The following is a 25786-nucleotide window of genomic DNA, read 5'->3' on the forward strand; positions in this document are numbered from 1 at the left end:
CTGGAGATAGAAAACGGCAAAAACAAGTCAAAAGTTGAGCGGCACCCGTTATGATTTCTTAAGGATTTTCATGTGTGGTGTGGACTTTTAGTTTGTTTACCCGAGTTGTTGTTTCCCATTTTGTAGTTCTTTGATTGTTGGTTCAGTGTTAATTATTGTCAGGTGTTTCTTGTTTGCCTGCTTGTTATCCCATGCATATATATCAATGATTAATTTGGCCTTGGTCAAACGTTGTATTGGGTTAATTTGGTTCTTGTCCTATTATAGCTTTTATGTTTTCTAGTTCTCAGTTTGCCATGTGGATTATACATTTCTTTGTTTTGATCTTTGTTATAATTTAATAAACTACTTCAAAACTGCAATGGATCTGCAACACTTACTTGGATAACCCTGTGTAACCCTACTCGTTACAACACCACAAGCAGTTAACAGAATCATGGAATCGTCTCCATAGGATGAATACCGTGTGCAATCTGCTTTGGATAATTACAAATATTATGTAAATGCAAAGTAATTTTTTTTGATAATTTCAGAACAAATCAGCATATCACTTAACAAAATAAAACCAGACAAAAAAGAGATTATTTATTTTTAATATTGTATTCAATATACAGTCGGCACGCAGAATTCTAAAGAAAAACCCTTTTATTGTTAGGCTATTTCACAAACTCTTTTCATCCAGTAAATGCTTTCAAAAACAATTCCATAATCTTAGTAGGCAAACCATGTTAACGCTGTACGCAGGGATGTTCTGCTTCAACTTTAGACTGGTCATAATTTAAACGCAAACCCCGAAAATTAACAGTGAACCGAACTCCATCCAATAATATTGTTGGTTTAAATCATTAGTAATTAAAACACACCTGTTCCACACTGTCTTTGTAGACTTATTGTTAACTCACTGACAAATTGGTAAATGTTCTCAGGTAGTTTCGGAGAAAAGCATTTGCTAAATTAATAATGTAAAAGTAAAAAGACATTTTTTTTACATAACATTTTTTGTACATTTGCTAGAATGAACTGTGCTTTTGGTATTCAGAGTAAATTGCAGAGTACAGAACATTATGCATTCAGTGATTATAAAATCGAATCCCATTCACATGCTAATATACTTGTTTTTGCATCAAAAGTGGTTTAAAAAATTACAACAGAATTGTTGTGATGTAGGATAAGTGTATTTCTAGACTAATCAGCATTACATGAGATTTACTCATTTTGGTGGCAGATCACAAATGTTCACTGAGCCATTTTTCCATTTCTGCAAAGAAAATCCAGGATACAGGGGTTCAGTGAATGTGGTCTGGACTCTGTGTAGTAAGATCATTTTGTCAGAAACACTATAGAAGGATAGAGTTCCTGCACTATGATCCAGATATACTCCGATTTTTGAGGAGACAATGGAATTGATAGTGTTGATGTTTGTGTGCAACATATTAATATCAGCCTTCGGGAAGTCAAATATCCAGGACCTGTTATTACATCCAAACTGAAAGCTTCCACCTGCCTGATGGAACCGATCATATGAGAACGCAATAGAACAGCCTGTGCCTGCATAATTGACCTCAAAATAACAGCATCCAGACAGACTCTTGTCACACAACACTTGATATGTGCTGCTTTGAATTTCAGGTGTGTCAAAAACCCTACATGGCACAGTTATTGGGAAACCTAAATTTACATTCCCTGAAGATAATAAAGATGAATGCATTATGGAACCGAATGGCTGTGAAGGAGGAAAAAGTAAATGACCACTGGAACCAAATGAATTATTCCATGACACAGAGCTGTTATTGTTTACGGACAGCTGTGTACATGCTGACTGGTGATTCAAGCATAATTGAGAGGAATCTGAGGATATAAAGGAAATTGTATCAGAAATATGCAGTTCTTGGCAATCAAAATGTTTTAATGAACTTATAATTATTTTGTTCTAGTTCAAGCAGTATCATGTGCACAGCTTTCAAAAGAGCAACAGATGTTCTTTAACATCAGTTTTTGTTCAGAGCAAAGACGGCGTTATTGTGTGTATCTATTTTTGGGCCAATAGACGCTTTACACTCAATGTGGTGGGAGAATTATTTGAAGGGCACGGACATGATTACTTCTTGATGCAAAGCACTTATGCCTGGTTTCATAGACAAGGCTCAAGACTTGTCCCTAACAAAAATTAAAGTTTGAGCTGTCTTAACTGAAAATAAATAGTTAAAATGTCAAATGTCTTTGCCAGTATTTTGTCTTAAGACGCTCAGCAGTAATATCTTTATCAAAGGCAGTTGAATAAAAATGACTTAAATACTTTAATTTAATTAAGGCTTTAGCAAATGGCTAAAGATAAGCCTTGTCTGTGAAACCGGGCCTAAGTGTTTTAGTATCCCAGTATTTAGTACCCAGTATCCAGACATACTGTAAGCCACACCATACAAAATCGATCTTTTCACTCTTCCCCATTTCATTATACAATGTACACAAGACATATTGTATTCCACATAACTCACATATAAGAAAGTCTTCTCTGGTTTTGGGTCGAGATGGCAAATCTGAAGAAATGAAAAAAAACAGCAATTATAGATATTTCTTGTAGCCTGCATGTGTATGCTATGTTTTTAATAAAAAATATGTTGACTTACATTTTGTAATCTTCTCATCGTTCAATATATGGACAGTTGTAACTAAGATAAATGCAAAGATTTTATTATTAAAATTTGCTTGTATACACATCTAAGATCTTAGAATAATAAACAATTCTATTGAACATTTAATGCCATAAAACAATTAAACACACATTTAACAGAAAAAGGGTCAATTGTGTTCCTCCACAATGAATTAATCTAATTTAATGTCAATAAATGAAAAACTCACCTCTCTCTGATATCCGGACGGTGTCGTGTACACACAGATCATCGAGTTGACTTTTTAACTCAGAGAGAATTGGGTGAATTTCCTCAAAAGTCAGATGTTGGTTTACAGTGATGTTGCACAGGTTTGAATGTTGATAGTTGTAAATAGAAGAGAAATTCTGTTGATGGAAAAATAAACAATGAATCAGAATCACAAAACTGTAAAAGTACTTTACTAAAGATCATGTCTAATTCAGTTACAAGTCTGTTACCTGAATGAAATAAATGTCATCGTCTATCTGTAAAAGCTGCCCCAGTTCCTCTTGTCTCCTTTTGAGATCACTGATCTCCTGCTCCAATGTATGTATAAGCTCCTCAGCCTTTCTTTCTTCTGCTTTCTCTTGATTTCTGATCATCTTAGTGATGTCAGCTCGTTTTTTCTCCAAGGAGTTGATCAGCTCTGTAAAGATCTTCTCGCTGTACTCCACCGCTGCCTCAGCAGATTGCTGTTAAAAGACACAGATTAAGACACAGAGTAACTTATGCTTGAAGCTTCTGCTTAAATTTACATAAAATAATTATCTTTTTATTAATTTATTTTTATGTCCTATATATGTAGCAGTGGAATGGTGGAACACCACAAGAGCCAAACTGAACCCCTGAAAACATTCACCAAATATATTTCCTTTACAAATATTCCATATAAAAAGTATATTAAAGTGTAAAAACTTCTAAAGGTTTACTTTTTATGCAGGGTCGATAAACTGAAAATGGAACAATGGTAGAGCACTAATGTAGTCAGTTTCTGTAAAATTATTACAACACAATTACCTTATGCAAGACACTGGCTTGTTTTACCTCCTGTTTTTTCATTTCTCTTTTTTGCGTTTCCTCTTGTAGGACATCCGGATTTGTTTTTAACTGTTCCTGTGGATAAATTGTATCACAATATTGCTTTTGATGTTAGACTTAATGTTTGTTTTGGAACCTTTTGGAACAAAAGACAAACATATTGATGACTTAGTGCTTCCTTACCTCATTAGATTATGACGTTCAAATTTATTTTTTAAAACTTATCATGCAGACAAATCAAGTGGTTTACCTGTATTTCTTGTCTTTTAGCTGCAGGTGAAGCCAAACTATGATTCTGGTGGTTAATAAGAGCACATTGCATGCATATTAACTGTTGATCTTGGCAGCAGTACAGCTCCAGAGGTTTATCATGTTGAGGGCAGATTTGCTCACAGCGACGTGAGGAAGCATTGACCAGTTTGTGTCGCTTTAATGCAGCAGATGTATAATGAGTTTGGATGTGAGCTTCACAGTAAGACGCCACACACACCACACAAAACTTGATGGCTTTGAGTTTGTTTTCCATGCACACATCACAATCCACATCACTGGACCCGGCAGAACTCATCACAGGATTGGCTTCAACAGCTTGTTGTACAACAGCTTGTGATTCTCTCTTCATCTTCTGTACAAGTTCAGCTAGAACTGTGCTTCTGTTGAGGGTTGGTCTTGGAGTGAATATCTGCCTGCACTGAGGGCAGCTATATACTCCTTTCTGATCATTCACATCCCAGTATTTCTTAATGCAGTTCATACAGAAACTGTGTCCACATCCTATAGTCACTGGGTCCGTCAGAAGTTGAAGACAGATCGGACACTCAAAAGGATTCTGATCATGAGAACAGTCCGCCATTTTGTTGATGTCACACCAAGAGGCTTTAAGAATGTTTTAATGTTTAAATAAGATGCTTCACTTAACGGAAAGGTTTCTTGCAAACATTGCTATAATGAAGACCCCTTGTTGAATTTCAGGTGTATTAGGAGTGAATTATCAGCAAATACGACTTCTAATAAAAACACAAAAGTACAGGCAAAAACAGACATTGAAAGTGATTGAAATACAAACAATATTAAATAAAAGCATACCTTTGTGCTATAAAGTAAGCGTTTAAAGAAATGCTACATATCCTGCTGAACCATATGGCATACTTACAGTTCGTTGCGAGCTGTTATAAAACCCCAAGGCAGTTCAGTTTCGGTTTCATTTCTAAGAAAAAGGGAGGGGCGTTTGAATAAAGGCAGCTTTTTAATTTTGAGCAAAAATCTTTCATTCTTAACATCCTTAATATTGCCTTTTCATCTTTCTTTCTTTTTTTGTTTTGTAAAGAAGATAGACTTGTATATTGCACGGTTTACAAATTAAATAGAGCCCCTGCTTAAAGGAATAGCCTACCACCCACATGCCATGGCAAATGTATATGGTTCCTTTCTTCAGTTGAACACGGAATCGCATTTAAATGCAAATTAATAATCTAAGAATCGATTCCTAGCTGCTGTTTTAGATTCCTGCTGAATTCCCAGGTGTTGAAAAAGTTCTGTCCTGCTTTAAAAGCTTTAAATAGAGGTCAGAGAAATATATATTGTAAGACTGTGCTTTATATACATGTATATAACATATATATGTAAGTCTCTTCACGCACATACTGAGCTCATCTGTAGTAAGAGAAGACTGCCTTTTTAAAGTCCGTCTGAAAAGCAAACGTGCTTATATGATTTGTTAAATGTGTGGATACATGTAATTATATCTGCATTGTAAATAAATAGCCTCTACTTGCTTGGTAAATAGACACTTTCTTTCAATAAGAGGTGGAGACAAAATTGACTGTGCAAAAAAGTGGTGGGGACATATCCCACCCGCGCACCGGCAAATTACGTCCATGTATGTATGTATATGTATATATAAAACATATTTCCTCTGATGATTTTTAATTCATGCAGAAGAGACAACTCATGTTGGCGTGTCAAGTCCTGTCTCTATGGAGAGGATCAGAGATGACTTTTTTGTGGGCTAGACTAGCCCGGAACTAAGTGCCGCGCTGGTTCCCTGACTAAAAGCCTATGCATTTTTCCCATATACATTTTAATTTAGTCATCTTGCAGACGCTTTTATCCAAAGCGACTCACAGAGCGTTCATGGAGCAATAAGTGACATGTCATACAGGAGCAATAATATAAAAGGTGCGAATACAAAGTTGCTGGTTTCAACAAAAGCCAAACAATACCACTGCGGTCAGGCCAGCATCCACTTTGAAAATGACGGTCAAGCCAACCGTAAAGTAGTTTTTTATGCGCGCATATATGAGAGATTACTGTAAGAGCCCGGCAGGACAAATTTCAAAATAAAAGCGGTTTCGCACTCTATCATTTGATAGTGTTTCCGGTTGCAAGTGATGTTGCTAGGGCAACGAGCAATGTTAAAGGGTTGATATGCAGTTTCTATAATGTTCTGGGTGATTTCTTGGCCGTTTTGTAAAACGTATTTCACCTCAGAATCGTAATAGGCCTACAGTTTGTCCATCATGCAATATCAGGACTTTCTGATGTGGTGTTTTTAAATTAAAGTCCACTGAATATCATAGATAGACTGTTTTTCCTGTATGTTCAGGTATCTGTAAAGGAAACTACCTGTTTTCTTACAGGAAAACCGTCTATATATGATATTCAGGGGACTTTAATTTAAAAACAACACATCAGAAAGTCCTGATATTGCATGATGGACAAACTGAGATTGTGTACTATGATTCTGAGGTGAAATACGTTATACAAAACAGGTAGTTTTCTTTCAACACCTATCTGAACATACAGTAAAAACAGCCTATATAATAAAAAAATAACAATACCAACCACCGGAATGCCTTAGCAACGGCATAGCAACCACCCAGAACATTATAGAAACTGCATATCAACCCTTTACATTTACATTTATTCATTTGGCAGACGCTTTTATCCAAAGCGATTTACAAGTAGTTTTATAAAGTGACACATTACTGCAGAGCAATCAGGGGTAAGGTGTCTTGCTCAAGGGCCCTTCAGTCATGACCTGCTGGCACTGAGATTTTAACCGGCAACCTTCTGATCACAGTCACGCTCTAACCACTAGGCCACAACTTTAACATTTAACATTGCTCGTTGCGCTTCCAACATCCCTTGCAACCGGTAACACACTATCAAGTGATAGAGCACAAAACAGCTTTTAATTTGAAATGTATCCTACGGCGCTCTTACCGTAATCTCTCATATATGCGCGCATTGAAACCTACATGAGGGCTGGCTTGACCGTCAATTTCAAAGTGGAGGCTGGCCTCGCCCGCAGTAACAAACACCTGTGGAGAGAAAGAATGCAAAAAATAAGCGATGTGATTAACAAAGGCTTATGATGTTTACACGGTTTGTTTATCAATATAATCTTTACAAATTAACACAACATTTGTTACCGTTGAAGCTGAAATACAATCGCCATAAGGAAAAAGCGCTTGCTTTTTACACGATGCTAAAACAGACTACGCTTGTGGTATCTCGATATCAACGTCACCACAAAGCCTCCAACAACTCTTTCAAACTTTATTAAATATGTGTTCCCTGGTTATTACTACGTGAATGAACCCGCATTTAATCTTAAAAGATGTGTGCCAATGTTGCATTAATTGTGAACTTTGTGTGCGCGATGACTTCTCAAGTCGGACGTATTCAATTTTAGCAACTTATTAGAAACCGCCGTTTTTAAGACAATAAGGCTTTAAAAAAATCACAAGAGGGTCACAATTGGTGTGTTTTGTGTCATAAAATAACACTTGAAAATATTAGTTTTGTTTACCACAGACCTTATTTAGGGCGATTTACCAAAAACCAATAGACTTTGGCGCGATGGAACTCACCAGGTGGCGACATGCATTGTCCATTATGAACTTCGAATTTTTACCGGAAGTAGTAGACCATCCGGGAATCTTTGGAATACTATTTTCAACATACTAAGATTTACTAAGACGTTTTGGGACGTACTAATTCGACATTCGAACACTATTAGGACGGATAGTATGCTGATTAGAACGCAGGGAAATATCTGAGCCTCCCTGTACTTTGCACCCTCTGGTGCCACGTGCTCAAAGTACAAGAACAGCAAAGGATGCCCAAGAAGATGCTGCAAACTCCACTATAAAAAAAATATTTAATGGTGTTTAGAATAAGGAACATTATTCTGTATTCTTGGAGAAAGGTTACTTACACATTGGCTTGTCCTCTGTGAATGAGAAATATTCTCATTTGGAAAACCAATCAATATTTCTTCCGCCTTTCTCACGGTCTCAGCAAATCCTGTCTCTCCCACGTTCATCAAACAGATTGACCCACAATATCTCCCGTCAGCCAAACACTCAAAGCTGATCTCTGATCAGTGTTCATTTCACATGTGCAATAGAAGAAGGTCAGAATAAACATTGTGATTGACAGAAGTGTGAAAAGGAAAATTGAACATGTTCATTTAATATTTTAGTGACTGAGCACCACGCTTTACATCAGAGAAAAAATGCTGCAGTCTTTTCTGAGGATCAAGTTGTTTCTTAGCTCTTTTTGCTAGATGGTCCTCAATGCAGAACCTGACATCCATGGTACGTGGTTGGATCCGACGCCTCCCACTTTATATACTTAGCCGTTATTTGAATAGCAATAGCAAACTTAAACCAAATGAATAACTTTGGATCTACATTACTGTATTAAGTCGTAACTAATCACAATGCAATGGGAGGAGACTGGATCTGGATCCAACCCCCGTCCCCTGGATTTTGCGTCCTGCAGTGAGGAGCTACTTTGCTTTATTACTCTGAATGTTCACTGGCCTTAAAGTAAATACCCATGACTGCCCCTTCCATTACACAAGGTAAATACACTTGACCTTAAGAACATCTCACACCAGCACTTCCCCTGCGGAAAAGTGTGAGGTCACATCTCAGTGGATGAGACCTTAGAATTATTATGGCTTGTTTCTATGCCCCCCAAAAAACAGCTACAGGCATATGAACCGAAAAACATTTCCCAGCCTTTCCTCAGAATGCCTTGTCTCATTGGTGCTTAAGATAATCTGTACTACTGCTAAGGTTTGGGTCAAGTGAACAAAACTTCGAGCCTAATGCTCTGCAATGTAATACCCACATTACCGAACCCATCTTTTTCAAATTTCATTACTGGTCTAATAGTCTAGAGCGCAAAAATAATTCAAGTTTTACATTTACATTTACATTTAGCAGACGCTTTTATCCAAAGCGACTTACAGATGAGGAAACATTGGAAGCAATTATAACAACATAGGCAACGAAAATACATAAGTGCATCAAACTAGTCCAATAAAGCCTAGCACAGTATAAAAGCTAAGAATAGTGAGGTTAGTATTTTTTTTTTAAGAAGGAAAGGGAAGAGAATTAGGAAAAACTCAATCAGCGACGTGTTGACGGAAGAGATGCGTTTTTAGGCGTTTTTTAAAGATGGCAACAGAGTCTGCTGATCTTGTAGCAGCAGGTAGATCATTCCACCAATGTGGAACAGATCCAGTGAAGGTACGGGAGAGTGACTTTTTTCCTTTTTGGGATGGTACCACTAGTCGTTGTTCCTTTGCAGACCGCAGTGATCTGGCAGGAACATAGATCTGCATTAGCGAGTGGAGATACGATGGTGCAGATCCGGTGTTGGTCTTGTAGGCCAGGAGCAAAGCCTTGAACTTTATGCGGGCGGCAACAGGGAACCAGTGTAACCTGATGAAGAGCGGAGTTACATGCGCTCTCTTCGGTTCATTGAAGACCACTCTTGCCGCCGCATTCTGGATCATCTGGAGAGGTTTGATTGTGCAAGCAGGAAGTCCAGCCAGAAGCGCATTGCAATAATCCAGTTTGGACAGGACAAGAGCCTGGACTAGGACTTGCGTAGAGTGTTTTAAATTCATAAACATAGTAGCCGATATTAAATATTAAAATGATTTATTTTGACTGATTCACAATTATGTATTTCACATACAGAATAAGTCATATCAGGTTCTGAAATAAATAAAGCTTGCAGTTGCACAAACAAAGGTGTTTTTTTGTTTTTCAAGATTAAAATGTCTCGCAGGTCTCTTATTCTGGAGAAGATCTTTATTAAACAAGCAAAACAACCTTCAAGATATCGTACACAAAAGTCTGAACTTTACCTCAAAGTGTCAAGAGTTCATCCTTCACCAGTTACTATACACTATGGTAACACAAACTGATATTGTTTGTGAACGCACATCTAGGTCACCTGCTTCATTAGAGAGGGCAAGAAAGGTCTCCATTGTCTTAATTTGTTATAGTTCGTTTGGTGTATTTACCGCAATAGTTCAAGCATGACAGCACAGACCCTTCAAATCATCTTATATCAGAAACAATACAACATTCATTTGTCCTGGAAGAAAATAAACTATAAATAACGTAAAAATTAATAGCCACTTTTTTTCAAAAGAAGCAGAACACAAAAAAGTTCTTTAAATATGAAGTGTGTGCTCGTATTAAAATACTTTACATTTTCGTTCCCACACTGATACCAGTCTACAGATCTATTATTTTGCCTACCTCTATCCATTTCAAAACATATTTTCTTAATATGAAAGGAAAATGCACAAAATATTGCATTTATGTGGAATTTTTCAAGTATTCATTTTAATTAAATGTTTCAATACAAAACTAGCAAAAAAATGTGAAAGTGAAATCAAAATCATAACATCCAAGTCAAACATATTATGCTTGAATGAAACAGCAGCCTATCAGACCAGAATGTGAAATCCACAGGACTAGCAAGTCATTGTACAATAAAAACAAAAAAGGCACTAGAAAACACGCGAACTAACAGAGCAAAATTTACCATCCGCCAAAAGGCAAGACTGTGTTTTACACCTGTATTCCACTCCAAACTGAATACTGAGCAAACAGAGGTACATCTGGTTTTAAAAAATAATACTTTGTTCCGATAAGTCGTCATAGTATTCCTGGCTTGTACACAGCGATAGTAAAAGGCACCTGTATATGCGCACATCTGCCCACACACAGGAGTAAACCATGTGGGGGCTAATCTATTTAGATGTGCAATATCATGTCATCATTACGCTACAACACACAATAATGCAGTTAGCGAGCAGGCTTACACACTCCCAAAGAGATTCATCACTCAATCGCCAAGCACACACATTTACTCGCATACTCCTGCGTGTCTACAGTGAGTTTAAATCCATATATATGCATGCACTTAGGGAAGATCGTGTGGCTACCTGATGATTAATGATGGCTGTGTGTGTTATGTAACTGCACGGTTTAGGCTCAGGTGTGACTTCTATCTTCTAAAGTCATATGCTACATGAGCAGAGAACATGCACCAACACACAAATGTGGGGGGTTTTCGCACCAAAAGCATCGATTCACATATTTTGTTCTCTTTTACTTGAGGTTTGTTCCCAGTCACAGTAGTGTGTAATGTTTACAATCCTTCCTCAAAAATATGTACACAAACACCAGTCAGATAGAGGCTGGATGTCCGTGTTTTGGTGAAGAAATAAGCAGCAAGGTAAGTTAGTGTCTCTCCTCCACTGGTGCACTCAAAGACACCTTGGATTTATACCCCGTCGTCTTCATCTCCATCAAAACCGTAATCTGTAGAGAGGAGAAAACAGATGGGAGGTAATGCTCTTTTCTGAACTACATAAAACTTATAAAAAAAACTTCTCCTTAAAGGAATTGTTCACTTTCAACATACATTTTCACGATAATTTACTCACCCCCGTTGGCATTCAAGATTGTGCCTCTTCCAATTTATATTTGAATGTCGCATTTTTGGAAAGGTGGTCGTCGGAATTTTATTAAACGGTCCTTGGTGGGCCATGAGTTGCAAAAGGTTGAGAACCCCTGCTTTAAACGATACCAGACGATGAAGGGTCTTATCTAGCGAAACGATCAGTCATTAAAAAAAAAAGTATATGCTTTATAAACACAAACGCTCGCCTTGCACTGTTCTACGAAGCACGTTCACGACTTCACGTATTTTTTAATTAAGTTGAAACGTTCACGCTTGACGTAGGAGGAATCCACGATACGCAAACAAAATAACCATTTTAAACAAAAAACTGACACAAAGACAATTTAATATGTGTCATTGAACATTCAACAACTTTTGAACGATCCTACTTCTCCACATTTGTAAATACTGACTCGGTACTTCTGCCTACGTCAAGCGTGACCTTTGGAGTCCATTGAAGTTCACTATATGGAGAATAATCCTGGAATGTTTAAACCAAAAAACATAATTTATTTTCGACTAAAGAAAAACATCTTGGATGACAACAGGGGTGAGTAAAGATTTTATGAAAATGTATGTTGAAAGTTAACAATTCCTTTAAAGGGATAAATCACAGGCAAATTTCCCCATGTTCTACAAGCCATCCTAACTAATATGACTTTCTTCTTTAAGAATAATGCAGTCGAAGTTATATTCTGGAAAATGACGTTGACAAAAGCTTCCATGCAGAGGAGATGGCATTCTGTAGGAGCAAAACGAAAAATGCAGCCTTCGTCACCAGAACATAACACGCCCCATCGGATAACGAAAGCTAGACATCAATGATCTATATGGATTCAATATGTTCAATATGAATCTGAACTTTCAACTATCATTAAGGATATTTCTCTTAACCAAATGCATCCATTTGCTTCAGAAGACCTTTGTTAAGACCAAAAAGCTGTCTCGAGCAGTTGATATTTATATTTCAAAAAGTCTACGCCCATCCAATCCCATCCTACTGCTTGGAAGTAAAATGATAAGTTGTTTTATAACTGTGACTGCACTATTCTTCAAGAAGAAAGTCATATTCAGTTAGGATGCATTGAGGGTGAGTTAAAAATGGGGACATTTTTATTTGCCAGTGAAATATCCCTTAAAACAGATACATAATCTTAAACAAAACATTATAAGAAAGTGACAGTAAAATACCAAAGTCATCCCAAAGCTGAAGGTAAGGTTTTACTGTAGTACATACCACTCCCGCCCATTAACTGCATGGCACTAAAGCAGTGTTCCTCTTCCTCCTCCTCCTCTTCTTCATGTGTAGGATCTTCATACGCAACCGGTCCGCTTTCCACAACAACAGCATTCTGGGCAGGGGCGGCCACTGGGGTAACAGACCCTTTCTGAAGATGAGCAGGATGAAGATGAAAAAGATGGTCAATACTTCAAAATGCTTCATAAGTCAACATAAAAAAGCATTCACTGCCCGTTTACCATTAAGATTACAAAGATTTTTATCACAGTTTTCATGTGTCTTATCACACTGCCAGTCTTTCACATCGCTCTTGGATGTCACTACAGACACTAGAATGGCCACAATACATCTAGTAAAATGAGAATTTGCTATGATCTCTTAATTGTATTTTAATAATTTATTTAAAAAACATTATTATTAATACTAATATTATATACAGAATATATATTGACAACTGTAGTTATTAACACAGAAAACTTCTGGTTTTAGAAATATATAAGCACATACAGTATTTTCAAGGCAGCTGAGAGAAATAACAAAGCACCACAATGCAGACAGCAGATTGAATAACCAGACAGGAAAGACAAATGCTGACATTTAGCTTGAAGCATCATAGAGCAAACAGGTCTAGCTTTACAGCAGTCTAGGGTTCAGAACGACAGCTAGAGATCAGCACGAAAGGGGGAAAATACTGAGCCTGAAAATGACTACATTAGTTTAGACCAGGGTCTCCTGCATAACATTAACATCAATAACTGCTGATCCAGTAATTATTTTCTTCAGACATGAAAGGAAAAAACTTCTAGGTCAACCTAATATAGATTCCTTATTGCCTGAGGATAAACTATGGGAAGCTCTGGGCCAGAGAGGGTAAAGGAAAATTGGTTTAATATCTGGGAAATATTGCCAATAGTCTAGGAAACTGGGAAGGACAGTGATTTAAACTCACTCACCTGGTCAAGAGCCAGTTTCTTAGAGGGCTGTGTGCATATCAGGGGCTGTAACCTTGGAGAGAGAGAGAGAGAGAGAGAGAGAGAGAGAGAGAGGGGGAGAGAGAGAGAGACATGGTCATTAAGGCAAAATAGCTTTTCAGTTCATCAGAGCTGCTTGGGGCATTTCTTGGCTATTTCTGGTTACATGTATGCTTACGGTCTCAGTACATTGTCTAAAAGTCACATATTTATTATAATGCAAATCTTGACACATTATTTAAATGAATTCCCTAAATGTACGCAATTTAAATTCTATCAACCCAGAAAAGCAAGAGTTTACAAACCCACAGAGACTTAAAGAACCCCCCACTTTATAATGAATGTCACTTTCTATATTCTGTTAAAATGTATTCATTCTTTTTGAAAACAAAAAGTGCGAAAAACATGAAACAGTTGTGAATCAAAAACACTCTCATGGTGATAGACATGGACATGTCCAGTCTTGAAACAACAGTGTACCTCAAATGTCTCGCCATGATATTTCCACAGGAATAAACATGAACAACTAATAACATAACCGGAGAAGCAGAAGAGATCACAAAACATACAGCTCTTCCCCAATTTCAACTTTTCTAAACAAACACAGGCGCAGTTGGAATAATGAGTTTACTCATTATTCCAGAGAACGCAAGATATGTTAATGAGGGATAGATATGATGCGCTACATAAATAAACACTGATCAAATTCATGATTCTCCTTATAATTCATCTGAATATGCAGAAGAGATTCAGCTCTCTTGGGAGCGGGTACGTCTTTATATAACCACATCATGTCCCAATTCTACTCTTAACTCAACTGGCAAACAAGCCAGACCTTTATCGTACAAACACGTTTTGTGACCCAGCATGCGAGTGACTTATCAGTGCTGCAGTGCCTTCTGGGATGAAAAGCTATGCTTGGCAAGGCACCATGAGATCAGTGCCAAAACACAGTGACAACATGCTATTCCTGAGAATTCAGACTGTTCCACACAGACACACACCACAAGGGTGCCACATACGTCAAGATACTGTTCATTAAACCGAATGGTTGATTATTCAAACAGTGAGCACAACAGTAATGATGTGTGTAATGTGTACGACCTCATTTCAAAGTGTTTAGTTTGCGGTTATGATGCCTCGATTACTCTGACCGAAAAAAATTCTGACCTTCACCATCACTTCTTCACAGTCCAGATGCTGCTTTTATGTATGACTAAGGGGCTGATGTCAACAGCGGCTTAATTTTACTGAACTGAGGGTGTATGACATCGGACTGACATTAGTGCCTCAAGGCTTGAGCAACAATGCTCACTTCTAAGAAGAAAGCTTACGATCGTAGGTAGGGAGATGAGGTTCTCCCTTTTTCCAAGGGTGACAAAAACGTCCACTCTTTATTTGAGTCAACTCAGCCTTGAGAAAACATAACTTTCTTTCATTTTTCAGACAGCTCACCTCTTGCTCTCTTGAGAGGCGGGTTTTCTGCCAGTGAGCCGATTTAAGGAAAAAACTCAGAGCCTATAGCGGAATGAACCTCAGACAGAGAGAGCAAAATAAATAGTGGAAGAAGAAAAATCTAGCTTTCATAATTTTTAGCTGTATGCCTTAAGTCACAACTCTGCATGCTGACATTAGACAAACATTGTAAAACCAATAATAATAAATATAATAAAATATTACACACTAGAGCTTTAAAACACAATGCTCGTGGTATGAAAAACGAATATACTCCTGGCTTCTAAATTATTCTGTTTGGCCCCATCTTGGAGTTTTTCTTTATGAATGTCCCTACTGTACCCTAAATAAATCATATCAACGTTTAAAGGACGTAACCCTAAATCAGCCAATTTGGCAAGATTTCCAGAAGACTGACCAACTGGTTGTTCCGACATCCAGCCGCATTGTAGTTTTGCACATTTGTAGATGAGGATGACAGTCTATGGAACAGCTGTCTGATAGAAAGCGAGAGAGGGAGATTGTTTAATTGCCAGATGTGTGATGGTGTGAAACGGCGATTTCTAGCACTTCAGGTGTGAATGTCTTCATGAGATTTCATGTAGCCATACAAAGGAAGTGCTGAGAACAAAAGACTGGTGCACCACAAAAATGAGAACAATCCATCTCAGGTTCTCGCAAACCATCGTCTCAAACACGAACTCTAATGAAACCTTTGCCATTTCAGGAAAAATTACACTGTCTGTCTCTGTCTCTCTCTCTCTCCCTCTCACACCGTTGGCTCCATTTAAACGTTGAGCTATGGGTAGCTGAAAGGAAAAGAAAACGAACAGAAAAGGGGGATAGAGGGAGGGGTAAAACAGCAGGGGGCAATTATCCAGTCTATTTCTGGAAGAGTGAGAGACTTATTAAATTTAAGGTACAGACACACGGAAAGAGAGAAAGATGAACAGACCAGCAGATGGGTAGATGTTCAGGTAATTGCGGGAGGATGTCAGGAGCATGTTGTAAGTTTACAGCACATGGGGACATATGGGAGGCTTTGTGTGTCTGCATGTAACAGTAAACAATACCTCAGATACAGTATGTCATAGAGGGTGAACGAAACAAAGTATAATTGCTTTACTGTCAGCACATTGTACACTGAACTGCAAATTGGATTTCTGTATTCAGCCTGAACACGACTGGACACCTTATATAAAGATGAGTGTGGAAGGGTGATATAATAAATATATTAAATATACAGGATATATTTGGAGTGACTGGTAAGCTTGTGAATACTTAAAAATCTGCAGTGCTTCAAACCTCAAGTACAATGCTGCAAACAAATCTTTCATGCATTAAAACTGTTTCAACAAGATATTTATTATAAATACTAGATGGTTAGACTTTCTTTGTTCAACTATCAATAATATTGACAAAATGCTGAATAGAAATTCTATAGCTTATTTCCCAATGTGCACTGAACAGCTTGAACAGAAAACATAGTATTATCCAAAAAATGTTTTATCTGCAAGCACCCACAGTAAGCAAGGCACAGAATAAAAATCTAACACTACCAGTTCTATTGCCTACTCCAAGAAAGAGAATAAAAGTCAATGAATAAAAAAAACGAAGGAAGGGTCATCGTTGAGCTTTAAAAGACTGAATGCCACTAAATAATACAGACAGCTCCCATTCTCAGACAAACTGCATTCAGTAAACTAGCCTGTTATTATTTGCGTGTGACAAAGAGCAGACGAGAGAGACAGAGAAGGAGAGAGAGGCTGAAACAGGTTAATGGCTTTTAAAAGGTTGCTCAGTTTGGGCCTCACCTTTCCATTCACAAAAAAACATAAAAGCTACTTTCAGAATGAAAGATTCAACAGATCAATCCTGTCCACTTCAGCGATTCATTCAGCAATGGGTAAAACACTGGACATGGATTAAACCACTCAGAGCGCGAGGTACACAGAAAGAGAGAGACATGCTCGTTGTTCCATAATGTTGGCCTTTCCTCTGTCACGACAAACCAACGCCCAAGCCTTTCCTTAAAGCGAGAATATACATTACAACCTAGAAGTATCTTTACCTAAAGATAACAAATGCTTAACAGAACCAAGCTCGCAACTTAAACACAGTAGTACAATACACACATACTGTACACACTCTCCACGCAGGGAGGTGCCAGGGAGGGGACCTCACTTTAAATATGTGCTCTAAACTTTAATGTCTTCCATACCAGCAGTTAGAGACTAAATATAGATCAGACTAGGCTATACTAACTGACCATATGTATCGGGCTCTTTCTCTCACACAGCCAGGGTTAATTTTGCCTGCCCTGTGCTATTCTTAACAATCATTCAGACCTGCCCTGTGCGGCACAAAAAAGGAAAAGACATAACGGGAGAGAAACAAACACAGGGATTGTTCACATTTGTAGCTCTAGGAATTTTGTCAAAAAAATATTTTAACCTCTGCATGTGAAAAGTACTGGAAGGATGTGAAGAAATAAAAACAAGAGCGGATGAAGTAGAAGAGCAACAAATATACTTTTTTGGAACATATTTTTAGAACAGCATTTGTTAATGAATTTCATCATGCAAGACAGGTAACAACTCTGTACCTCTTGCCAAAATTGCTGACAGTTTTGGCCATCCTTGGTGAAGATAGCTGTGGATTTCTCTGACGGCTCATGGGGGTTTTCTTAACCCCAGATGAAGGTTCTTCAGACTGGCTAGTGGGACTTTTTGGGCTCGATTTATTCAGGTCTTTTAGAACATCATAATTGATTTTATTAGAAATACGTTTCTGCTCTAACATCTTTTCAATGGCCTCGTCTGCAGTGCTGGCGTTGATCGGCTCACGCCTCCTTCCTGGCTTTTTAGTCTGAGTCCAACACAGAACACAGAAATAAGGAGGTAAACTTGCAGTCTTCACACCTACAAGAGTATTTTATGGAACATCTTGTTACCTTCCGTTCTTTATATGTACCCTCCTCCTTTTCCTTTGCAATTCGTACTTCCTTTTCTGAAGAAAACAAACACTCTTATAACTGTGCCAAAAATAAATAAACATGTCTGCTTGGTTTAAATAGGAAAAGAACAAATTGGACTGTTTCATCTTTCCCACCTTTCTGTTCTTTGAGGTAGTCTGCGTTTTGAATCATCCACAGCTCTGTCTTGATCTTAACTTCCTTCTCATTTAGGATGTACTGAGACAAAAAAAGTCAACACAACACCATTCTGTCAATGATGTAACTATAGGAAAAAAATAGGAACATATCTCATTTCACCTTATTCCATTAATTCATCTCTGTATGTAAAATCTCTCCTCAGATTTCATCTTTATATAATCTTGATGATGTCACTTTAGACACAATCTTATTTAACTCTCCATTTGCTTTGGCTACTGAGTAAATTATCATGGCGTTACCACGGCGAGGTCAAAACTCACCCGATCGATCTCGTCGTCGTCGATACCGCTCAAGTCCAGCTCACCATCTTCAGCCTCTCCATCTGATGGAGAAAAACAAACATGTTTCTACATACTGCCTCATGTAGTAATACACAGAAGGCACATGTCTCGGTTACAAACGTTATTTAAGAAAGTCTATTCAATAAATCATTTTTCTAAAACACATTATGATAAAGTTTAACGGCAGCAACAGAACATCCGATTTTTGGCATTTAGTTCTGTGCCATTTGTCCAAAAAGGTTATGTGGAGATACAGAATATCCTAACTTAATGCAACCCAAAAAGCACATAGCACAAAGGACATATTCTAAAGTGTATGTGTGTTTTTTTAAGTTTCTCTGTGGTCTCAGCCTTGTGGTAGGTCTTACTGCAATGTCCTCTGAGCTGCTGGGATCATTATAACTGAGATTCAACCGCAGCAACTTCCAGGGCTTTTCTTCCTCTGCCTAGCTTTCCTCTTTACCAGGTCCAGTTCTTCCCATCCCCCAGACCTAGTCTCTTCTCTTTCTGCCTGGAGATTGTTGGCAACGCTTCACAAGTTTGCTTCATAGAGCATCTCTCTTGTGTTGTAATGGGGATTGAGTTAGGCCAAAAAAAAACAGAGTGTGAGGGAAATTCTGGTTTTCTCGCCTCTGAGCGAGGGGCCCTTAATGCCAGCAGATCCCACGAGTCAGGAAACCTGACCTCATCTCGGCACTCGGATCTTAACACACACAGATAAAACGCACTCAAACCAACACACACACACACAGAGACCTCTAATGCAGCACATTAAAACACACTGTGTTTATGACTCAGATGCGTGTGATGTAGAGATGGTGTTGGTGAATAGACAATATTAAGTACAACAGGTGAAATAAAACCACATCAGAGAGAGACACGATACCAGGTGCAGCTGGATCCATCAGAAGTAGAAGAATCAAAAGAAAGCGGCTTTCAATATCCTTGCTGGGGTTGTAAAGATATAAAACTTCAGCAGACTATACCAAAACTTGAGAGTTGAAATGTAACGATTTTGTTATTTATGAAGATTTTTCAAAAAGGGATAGTTAACCCAAAAATCACCCTCTAGTTGTGCCATATCTATTACATTTATTTGTTCGGTTAAACACAAAGAAAGATATTTGGAAGGATGTTAGCAAACGACAAATCTGAGGCACCATCGACTACCATAGTAGGAAAAATTTTTGTAATTTTTGGTTTAAAGCATGATTATCCATAACCAGAAATATCAGAAATTGTCACATCCATAATATTCCTAATAAAAAGGTACACAGAAAGTAAAATATAGTGACTTTTTTCTATGGAGAGCCATAGCTTTTATTTTTCTAATGCCTAGACTCTAATAAACAAGGAATTGAGTAAATGTAAACAGACAGTTCAAAATAGTATGCAAGTAAAAAAAATTTCTAAGAATTTCATGTTTTTGTTCAAAATTTCACATCCATAAAGCTGGAATTGAACTAAAACTTCAGTCTAGAAATAAGACCATCTTAAAATTAAGACAAGATTTTAATTTTACTTAGATTAAGAACCAAATTGCCAGTTTTTACAACACCAACTCCCTGCAAAACCTCACCTGAAACCAGAAAAACACACAGGACAGACATAAGAGGCCAAGTGCAACAAATTACAGACGAGAGAGAAAACAAATTATCTACTCCACCTAACAACTAATCATTCTCTCTCTTCATCTAGTCCTCTCTCTGATCTTCAATCCAAAACCCTTTTTGTCCTGTGGGCAAATTTTGGAATAACACACAAAGAAAGGCTAATGTGTGGTTTGAAATTGTATGTGTGTGTTCAGAAAACAGTTCAAAGGCTCTCTCAATAACACCTGTTCAGTGTCAAGCACTGTCCGACTAAAAGACATACAGATATTGCCAGATAATGCCAAACGGACACCTCCTTTGTTTCTCTCTCTTGGCAATATTCACTATTGAACGCAAACAGGAGCTCCTTAGACGCAATCATTTGATAACGTCACTCAAACTGACTGGCTGGACGGGAGAACAAGCACCGAATGTCAGAGAAAAGAGTGCATGGACAATGGAGATGCAAAGATATGGAATGTAAAGGGAGGGGGGTCTTTTTGGAGGAGAAGTGGGCAGAAAGGCCCATTAAAAACTGACCCCTTCCTACCCCGAGACTTCCCCAGGGAAGCCCCTCGCCCACTCACACACCTGCTACAAGATCGCCTAGAGGCTGGAGAGGAAGAACGAATGGGCGAGAGAACGGGAATGTCAAGAGAGAAGATAAGCAAGTGTTTTTTTCAATACTCTACTGTACATGAACAGACCACCGATGGGGGAGGGTTAGAGTAAGAGTTGCACAAACACTGGATACGCTGAAATGTAAATATCACAGCAAAGGAGATGGGAAAATGGTTTAAGCAGATTTTATTCATGAGATCTCTCATTCTCACTCGTTCAGAAGCCCTTCAGGTGTTAAATCGAAGACGGGAGGAAATCTGCCCCATGGGGGCCCGCACACAGATTTTTCTGTCAATGTATGTTAACGGTACAGTGAACATGTCTATCCCATGGATGTTGCCTCCTGCAGACATTTGTTTTTCCCTGCCACACGTCCGTCGGTTAGTCACACTCTCATGATGTAATTTCTCGCAGATAGCAATGTAGTTGACGGATGACATCACATCACTGTCATTGTTTCAAACTAACATTTTAGCATTTCATTAGCAGAAAACGAAGCAATAAATGAGCAACAAGGATGAAAAGAAAGAATTAATTTAACAGCAGGAAACACAAGAAAATGTAAACAACATAAATCACAAATGTCTTCTGTTTTAAATGAGCAAAAGGTATGATAATTTCACAGCAAAATGGTTTCAAAAACGTGATTCTATTTATCAAAGTTACAGTTAGGGCTGGAAGATATATTGATATTATGGAGATGTATATATATTGAAATATATTAAATATTTATAAAAGATAATTGAGCTAGCGGAACAAAGTTAAAGAAACATCATGAGTTTTAGGATTATTTTAATGTGCTGTTTTTTTGGCCATTAAGTTTTATGAAAACAGCAACATTGGACAAGTTTCTTTAATCACTTCTTGTCTTGCGATTCATGAATCTGAGTGAGAATGGCATAACATTTTTTTAAACAAATTATACTAAAAATATAATATAACTGAAAACAATATATTATATATTATATATTAATATATAATATATATATATATAATATATTATAATACTATAAAGTAACAGTGTGAAAAAATAAAGTTGCTACAAATACGTTTTTCACAGACTTGCCACAGAAAAAAATTTTTGGTTCCCCAAAGAACCATTCAATGAAAAAACAAGTCCTTACATTACCATAATGTAATCCTTCGGTAAAACATCATATTTATAAAATATTGCTTCTTGATTCTACGCATTGTTAAAAATACTGAAATAAAAATACAACTACACACTCTAAAGGCTGACGAATGCACATCTGTGACCGTTATAAAACCCTTATGAATGTGAATTACTGCCACTTAAGACCCATCTGTCCTATACAAACCTCAAACAGCTGTCCAGAGGATCCGCTCAAAACAAGCAAGAAGAATAAATGTCACTCACACACTTTTCCTGTGAAAGGCCCTTCCCTGTCTCCATCACCTCCCACTTTATTCCTTTCTTCTAGTGTAAATGCCCTCTCCTGCTCTAAAGAGAGAGATACTGGCAGACACAGAGTTCTATCACATCTGGATATTAGCACTTTTTGCAGATTGTGCGAACAGACCTTAAAACCAGTTGTTTCATTATGTGAAAGTACCAGAGGGAAGAAAACAACCGAACAACACAACGAAATCAGAAATGCATAGAAGGATGCTTAGTGTAAATGTGGACACTGCTACTTCCTGCTGTGTGGTCAGCAAGGGGGGACCAGCAAGGGCAGTGAGTGACCATCTGGAGACACACACTCGCACACACACTTCCTGCCCCCATGTATTGTTAAGATCACAGGCTCTCCGCCCCCGCAGGGAACAATACTAAATTACACAGGAGCACTGAAAACACAAGCACACAAAACGGGGAAACCCCTCTGACAAGAATGAAAAGGGCTTCCTTCAAAAGCTACCAAAAGATAAAGACAAAGTAAGAAAGAGGATTGGGGCCTACACACACCTACTAAGCTGCCTACAGAGACATCATTCAAGGCATCATAGACACACCCTAAGAAGTCTAAATTTGTCATATATAGAATATATCCAGAACACATAGTGGCAAGCCGGGTGAATGAAATAGATAAACCAGTGGGTGAGGGAAAAGTTGTTTACAGATAAACAATTTATATTTATTCACTTCTTTACTCCGTACTAAAATGTCCTCACAATTTGATTTTATTTCCTTACCCTTGTGAGGACACTTTCAATTCACTTTCAAAATGTAGAGACGAAACCACACACACACCCTCAAGCAGAGGAACTTGAACACTCAACAAGCATCTTATTGTCTGAAAAAGAACAATGAGCACACCTAAAAATAAACAGGGTGAACAGACAGTCAGACACAAATCCGCAGCAGTCTGAAAATCAGGCCAGAGGCGTGCACATACAAAGCATCAGGGCTGTGTTGATATCAGATTCAAAATGTTTTTTTAGCACATTGCAGATATATTATCATTTGTTTTTGTACTATAACAATTAAATATATATTATTTGCTATTATGTATTACAAACAGAGACCCCAGAGCATGACATCATATCCCGTTGCAAACATTCACAACAAGAGTCTACTGTGACTACACGTTACTCATTGACACAAAACGAGTAACTTCTGGGAAATAACTGACAGGTTTTTACAGTTATACAGAGCAGAGTTTATACTTCACATCGCAAACACTGGGCAACATAGTACTGAAAGTCCCTCTCCCGTGGTCAAGTTTTCCAAAATCCACATTAAAGCAGACCAAATACACACACACCCAATACCAGCATCTCTCACAGGCGATCAAACACACACATACACAGTCGCCAGTAGTGGGTGGATGAAAGACACAGCACTAAAGAAAAGGTGCTGTGTTCAATTAGTGCTTAAAAAACAGAGTGGGCTCCCACTTCCTCCACCCCATACAGAACATTCCCAACCAATCAGAAACCTGACAACACACGACATCACAAAATCTGACAACCTGCCAGCACTCTATCCCCAGGAGCTTACCAGCTGCAGCGCTTCTGCCTGCGGTGAACAACGTTTTTTTCTCTCTTCAGTTTACACTCTCGCATAAATGCAACCACAAATGATCATGCAGATTTCAGATAAAGAACTCTTGTGTTCTGTTCTGCAGAAGATGGATAAGTTTGCAGAGCAAACGTGTGTATACAGGCTGAAAGTGGATTAATGAATGAAAGGTTAATTTACAGTGAAACTTGATTAAATGTGTACTCTCTTCCTTACCGTTCTCTTTTTCATCTCCCACTTTGTTTATGGACTCAGTCAGGCCCAAACTAGCAGCAGTGGGCAGCTTTCCGAGCAATAATTCTAACGAAGGCCTTTTGGATGGCGAAACTTTTTCTCTATTCTGCTCCTGCCCATCTTCACCTCCATCCGCTCCATCAAATCCAACTTTGCACAGGTGAGATGCTGCCGCCATGAGCTCTTCATCCTCTCCTTCATCATCACCGGCAAGAACACTAGAGGATGCTAAGGAAATTACATCATCTAAAAAGGGAGGAGCAATATTATCAATTGTTTAAATCAAGAAGGAGACCAGGAGGGAACATTGCTTGCATCACAAGCTAAAAATAACGTCCCTCTGGGAAATTCAACTATTGATGGCATTAAGAATTTACCTCATAATCATAGTGACACATCAATCTCATCAATACACTCAATACACAGATGGCAGCCTTTCTCAGCTGCCAAACAAAACAGTTTTATTACTATACGACATTGCACAGATTGACAAGGCTCCATGAAAAAAAATAAAGTGGATTTATTTGTTTCCACTCATTAAAATGTTAAATAAATTTTATGTACACTCTGCTGCTTTGCTAAGCAATGTAATTTTACTTTTGCTTGCAGAATAAATGAACAATTGACCTATCGGTAAGCCCCGCCCCCCTTAGTTACTTTTGCTAACTCGGACAAGAAAATTGTGTGGGTTTAGGAATAAAATACATTTCATTTCCATGCTCCCAGGACACCTGGAATTAGTGTTACAAGTATCCCAGGCATGTCGTTTTATAATTTTCATAGCATAAAACCGATGAGATTTGGATCTTACAAGTACCCATCTATGAAACTTAAAAGTTGTCCGAGTTCCGTTCCCCGTGCAACTTATCTGCGTTCGAGGGGAGGGGCTTACCGTTAGATAAATTGCCGACTGCTAATAACACACTTATAAACGCCATCTGTAATTGCTATAACTCCACAAAGCATTAGTTTAAATCCCAAACAACTGCTACTGTATGACGGCCAGCACAACATAATTTACTGAGCGTGAATTATCCTTTTAATTTTGAGCTTTGCTGTGATCCAGCTGACACGAGGAGAAAGTAATTATATAAACACATTCAACACACATGCACTCGAAAAACACATGAACAAACACGCATGAAAACACAAACTCAGACGCTCGCACACACAAACACTCCTACGCTTGCAGTCTTAATTAACTCCCTCCTGTAATAACTCCATTAGGGATATCACGCGTGAGGAAGCACTGGATCTCTGGCTTTGTGGGTACTGTTGTGCAGGGAGCTAATTGGACAAAAATGCAAACAAAGAATTTCTGCAAGTACTTCATTTCCTGAAGGCAATTGTTCTTTAGGCAAGAAGCAGTTCAGACTCAACAAAGAGTAATTCTGATAAAAACATGACCATTTGACAACAAAAGGTATAGACACCTTTTCTGTTTGCGAGTGTGTGTCACAGTTTGAAGCTTCTACCTTCTCTTGAAGAGGATGCATACATCCCTCGTGGTTTGGGTCTACAGCTCTCCAGCTCTATTTCAATCTCATCCTGATATCCACAAATTTCACCTGCGGTAAACAAATGAACACACAGCAACACATCCTTATTCAATCAATACGTTAGACTTGTTCAAAGATCCATAATGTAAATCAGAGCATAAATTCCTGATGTTACCTTCAATATCATCGACTTTCTTTTCAAGCTCTTGCTCAATCTGTTAAAAGGAATTGGCAGAGGAAGGTTTAGTCTAAAGTCTCAGG

The 25786-nt window shown here is 38.1% G+C and overlaps 2 protein-coding genes across 5 annotated transcripts in view; both read right to left on the bottom strand.

Moving 5' to 3' along the window:
• Positions 1 to 554: 554 nt before the first annotated feature.
• On the bottom strand, positions 555 to 7814 carry LOC306903529 (E3 ubiquitin/ISG15 ligase TRIM25-like). 3 transcript variants are annotated; one of them, XM_079472786.1, is made up of 10 exons: positions 7511 to 7562; positions 6915 to 7012; positions 4843 to 4896; positions 3940 to 4696; positions 3669 to 3764; positions 3110 to 3343; positions 2860 to 3016; positions 2628 to 2669; positions 2496 to 2537; positions 555 to 1848 (listed from the first exon to the last, which is right to left on the bottom strand). In XM_079472786.1, exons 4-10 carry the CDS (start codon positions 4540 to 4542, stop codon positions 1211 to 1213), a joined length of 1812 nt encoding a protein of 603 aa, XP_079328912.1. In that variant the 5' UTR covers positions 4543 to 4696; positions 4843 to 4896; positions 6915 to 7012; positions 7511 to 7562; the 3' UTR covers positions 555 to 1210. The 3 variants fall into 3 exon arrangements, with proteins under 3 accessions (XP_079328912.1, XP_079328911.1, XP_079328910.1); XM_079472785.1 differs by lacking the exons at positions 6915 to 7012; positions 7511 to 7562 and adding an exon at positions 7565 to 7814; XM_079472784.1 differs by lacking the exon at positions 6915 to 7012 and having other exon boundaries at positions 7511 to 7586.
• A 1823-nt stretch (positions 7815 to 9637) lies between these two features.
• The window catches only part of brf1a (BRF1 general transcription factor IIIB subunit a), a 31324-nt gene continuing 15175 nt past the window's right edge, over positions 9638 to 25786 (bottom strand). Inside the window, exons 10-19 of one of the 2 annotated variants that reach the window (XM_079473507.1) lie at positions 25701 to 25740; positions 25502 to 25594; positions 24009 to 24254; positions 18576 to 18637; positions 18252 to 18333; positions 18094 to 18149; positions 17746 to 18008; positions 13668 to 13719; positions 12712 to 12862; positions 9638 to 11332 (exon numbers count right to left, since the gene is read on the bottom strand). In XM_079473507.1, the coding sequence (XP_079329633.1) occupies positions 11295 to 11332; positions 12712 to 12862; positions 13668 to 13719; positions 17746 to 18008; positions 18094 to 18149; positions 18252 to 18333; positions 18576 to 18637; positions 24009 to 24254; positions 25502 to 25594; positions 25701 to 25740 (1083 nt within the window). In that variant the 3' untranslated portion in view covers positions 9638 to 11294. Of the gene's footprint in view, positions 11333 to 12711; positions 12863 to 13667; positions 13720 to 17745; positions 18009 to 18093; positions 18150 to 18251; positions 18334 to 18575; positions 18638 to 24008; positions 24273 to 25501; positions 25595 to 25700; positions 25741 to 25786 lie in introns of both variants that reach the window. The other variant, XM_079473506.1, reaches the window with a different exon arrangement.

The sequence above is a fragment of the Barbatula barbatula genome (genome assembly GCF_947034865.1).
Source record: "Barbatula barbatula genome assembly, chromosome: 14".
Taxonomy (NCBI): Eukaryota; Metazoa; Chordata; class Actinopteri; order Cypriniformes; family Nemacheilidae; genus Barbatula; species Barbatula barbatula.

Coding starts and splice junctions, on each gene's coding strand:
- LOC306903529 (XM_079472785.1), bottom strand. CDS start 4,542: ATGGCGGACTGTTCTCATGATCAGAATCCTTTTGAGTGTCCGATCTGT. Junction 3,765..3,939: donor CTAAAAGACAAGAAATACAG/GTAAACCACTTG, acceptor ATTTATCCACAG/GAACAGTTAAAAACAAATCC. Junction 2,670..2,859: donor CGTCCGGATATCAGAGAGAG/GTGAGTTTTTCA, acceptor CATTTATCTTAG/TTACAACTGTCCATATATTG.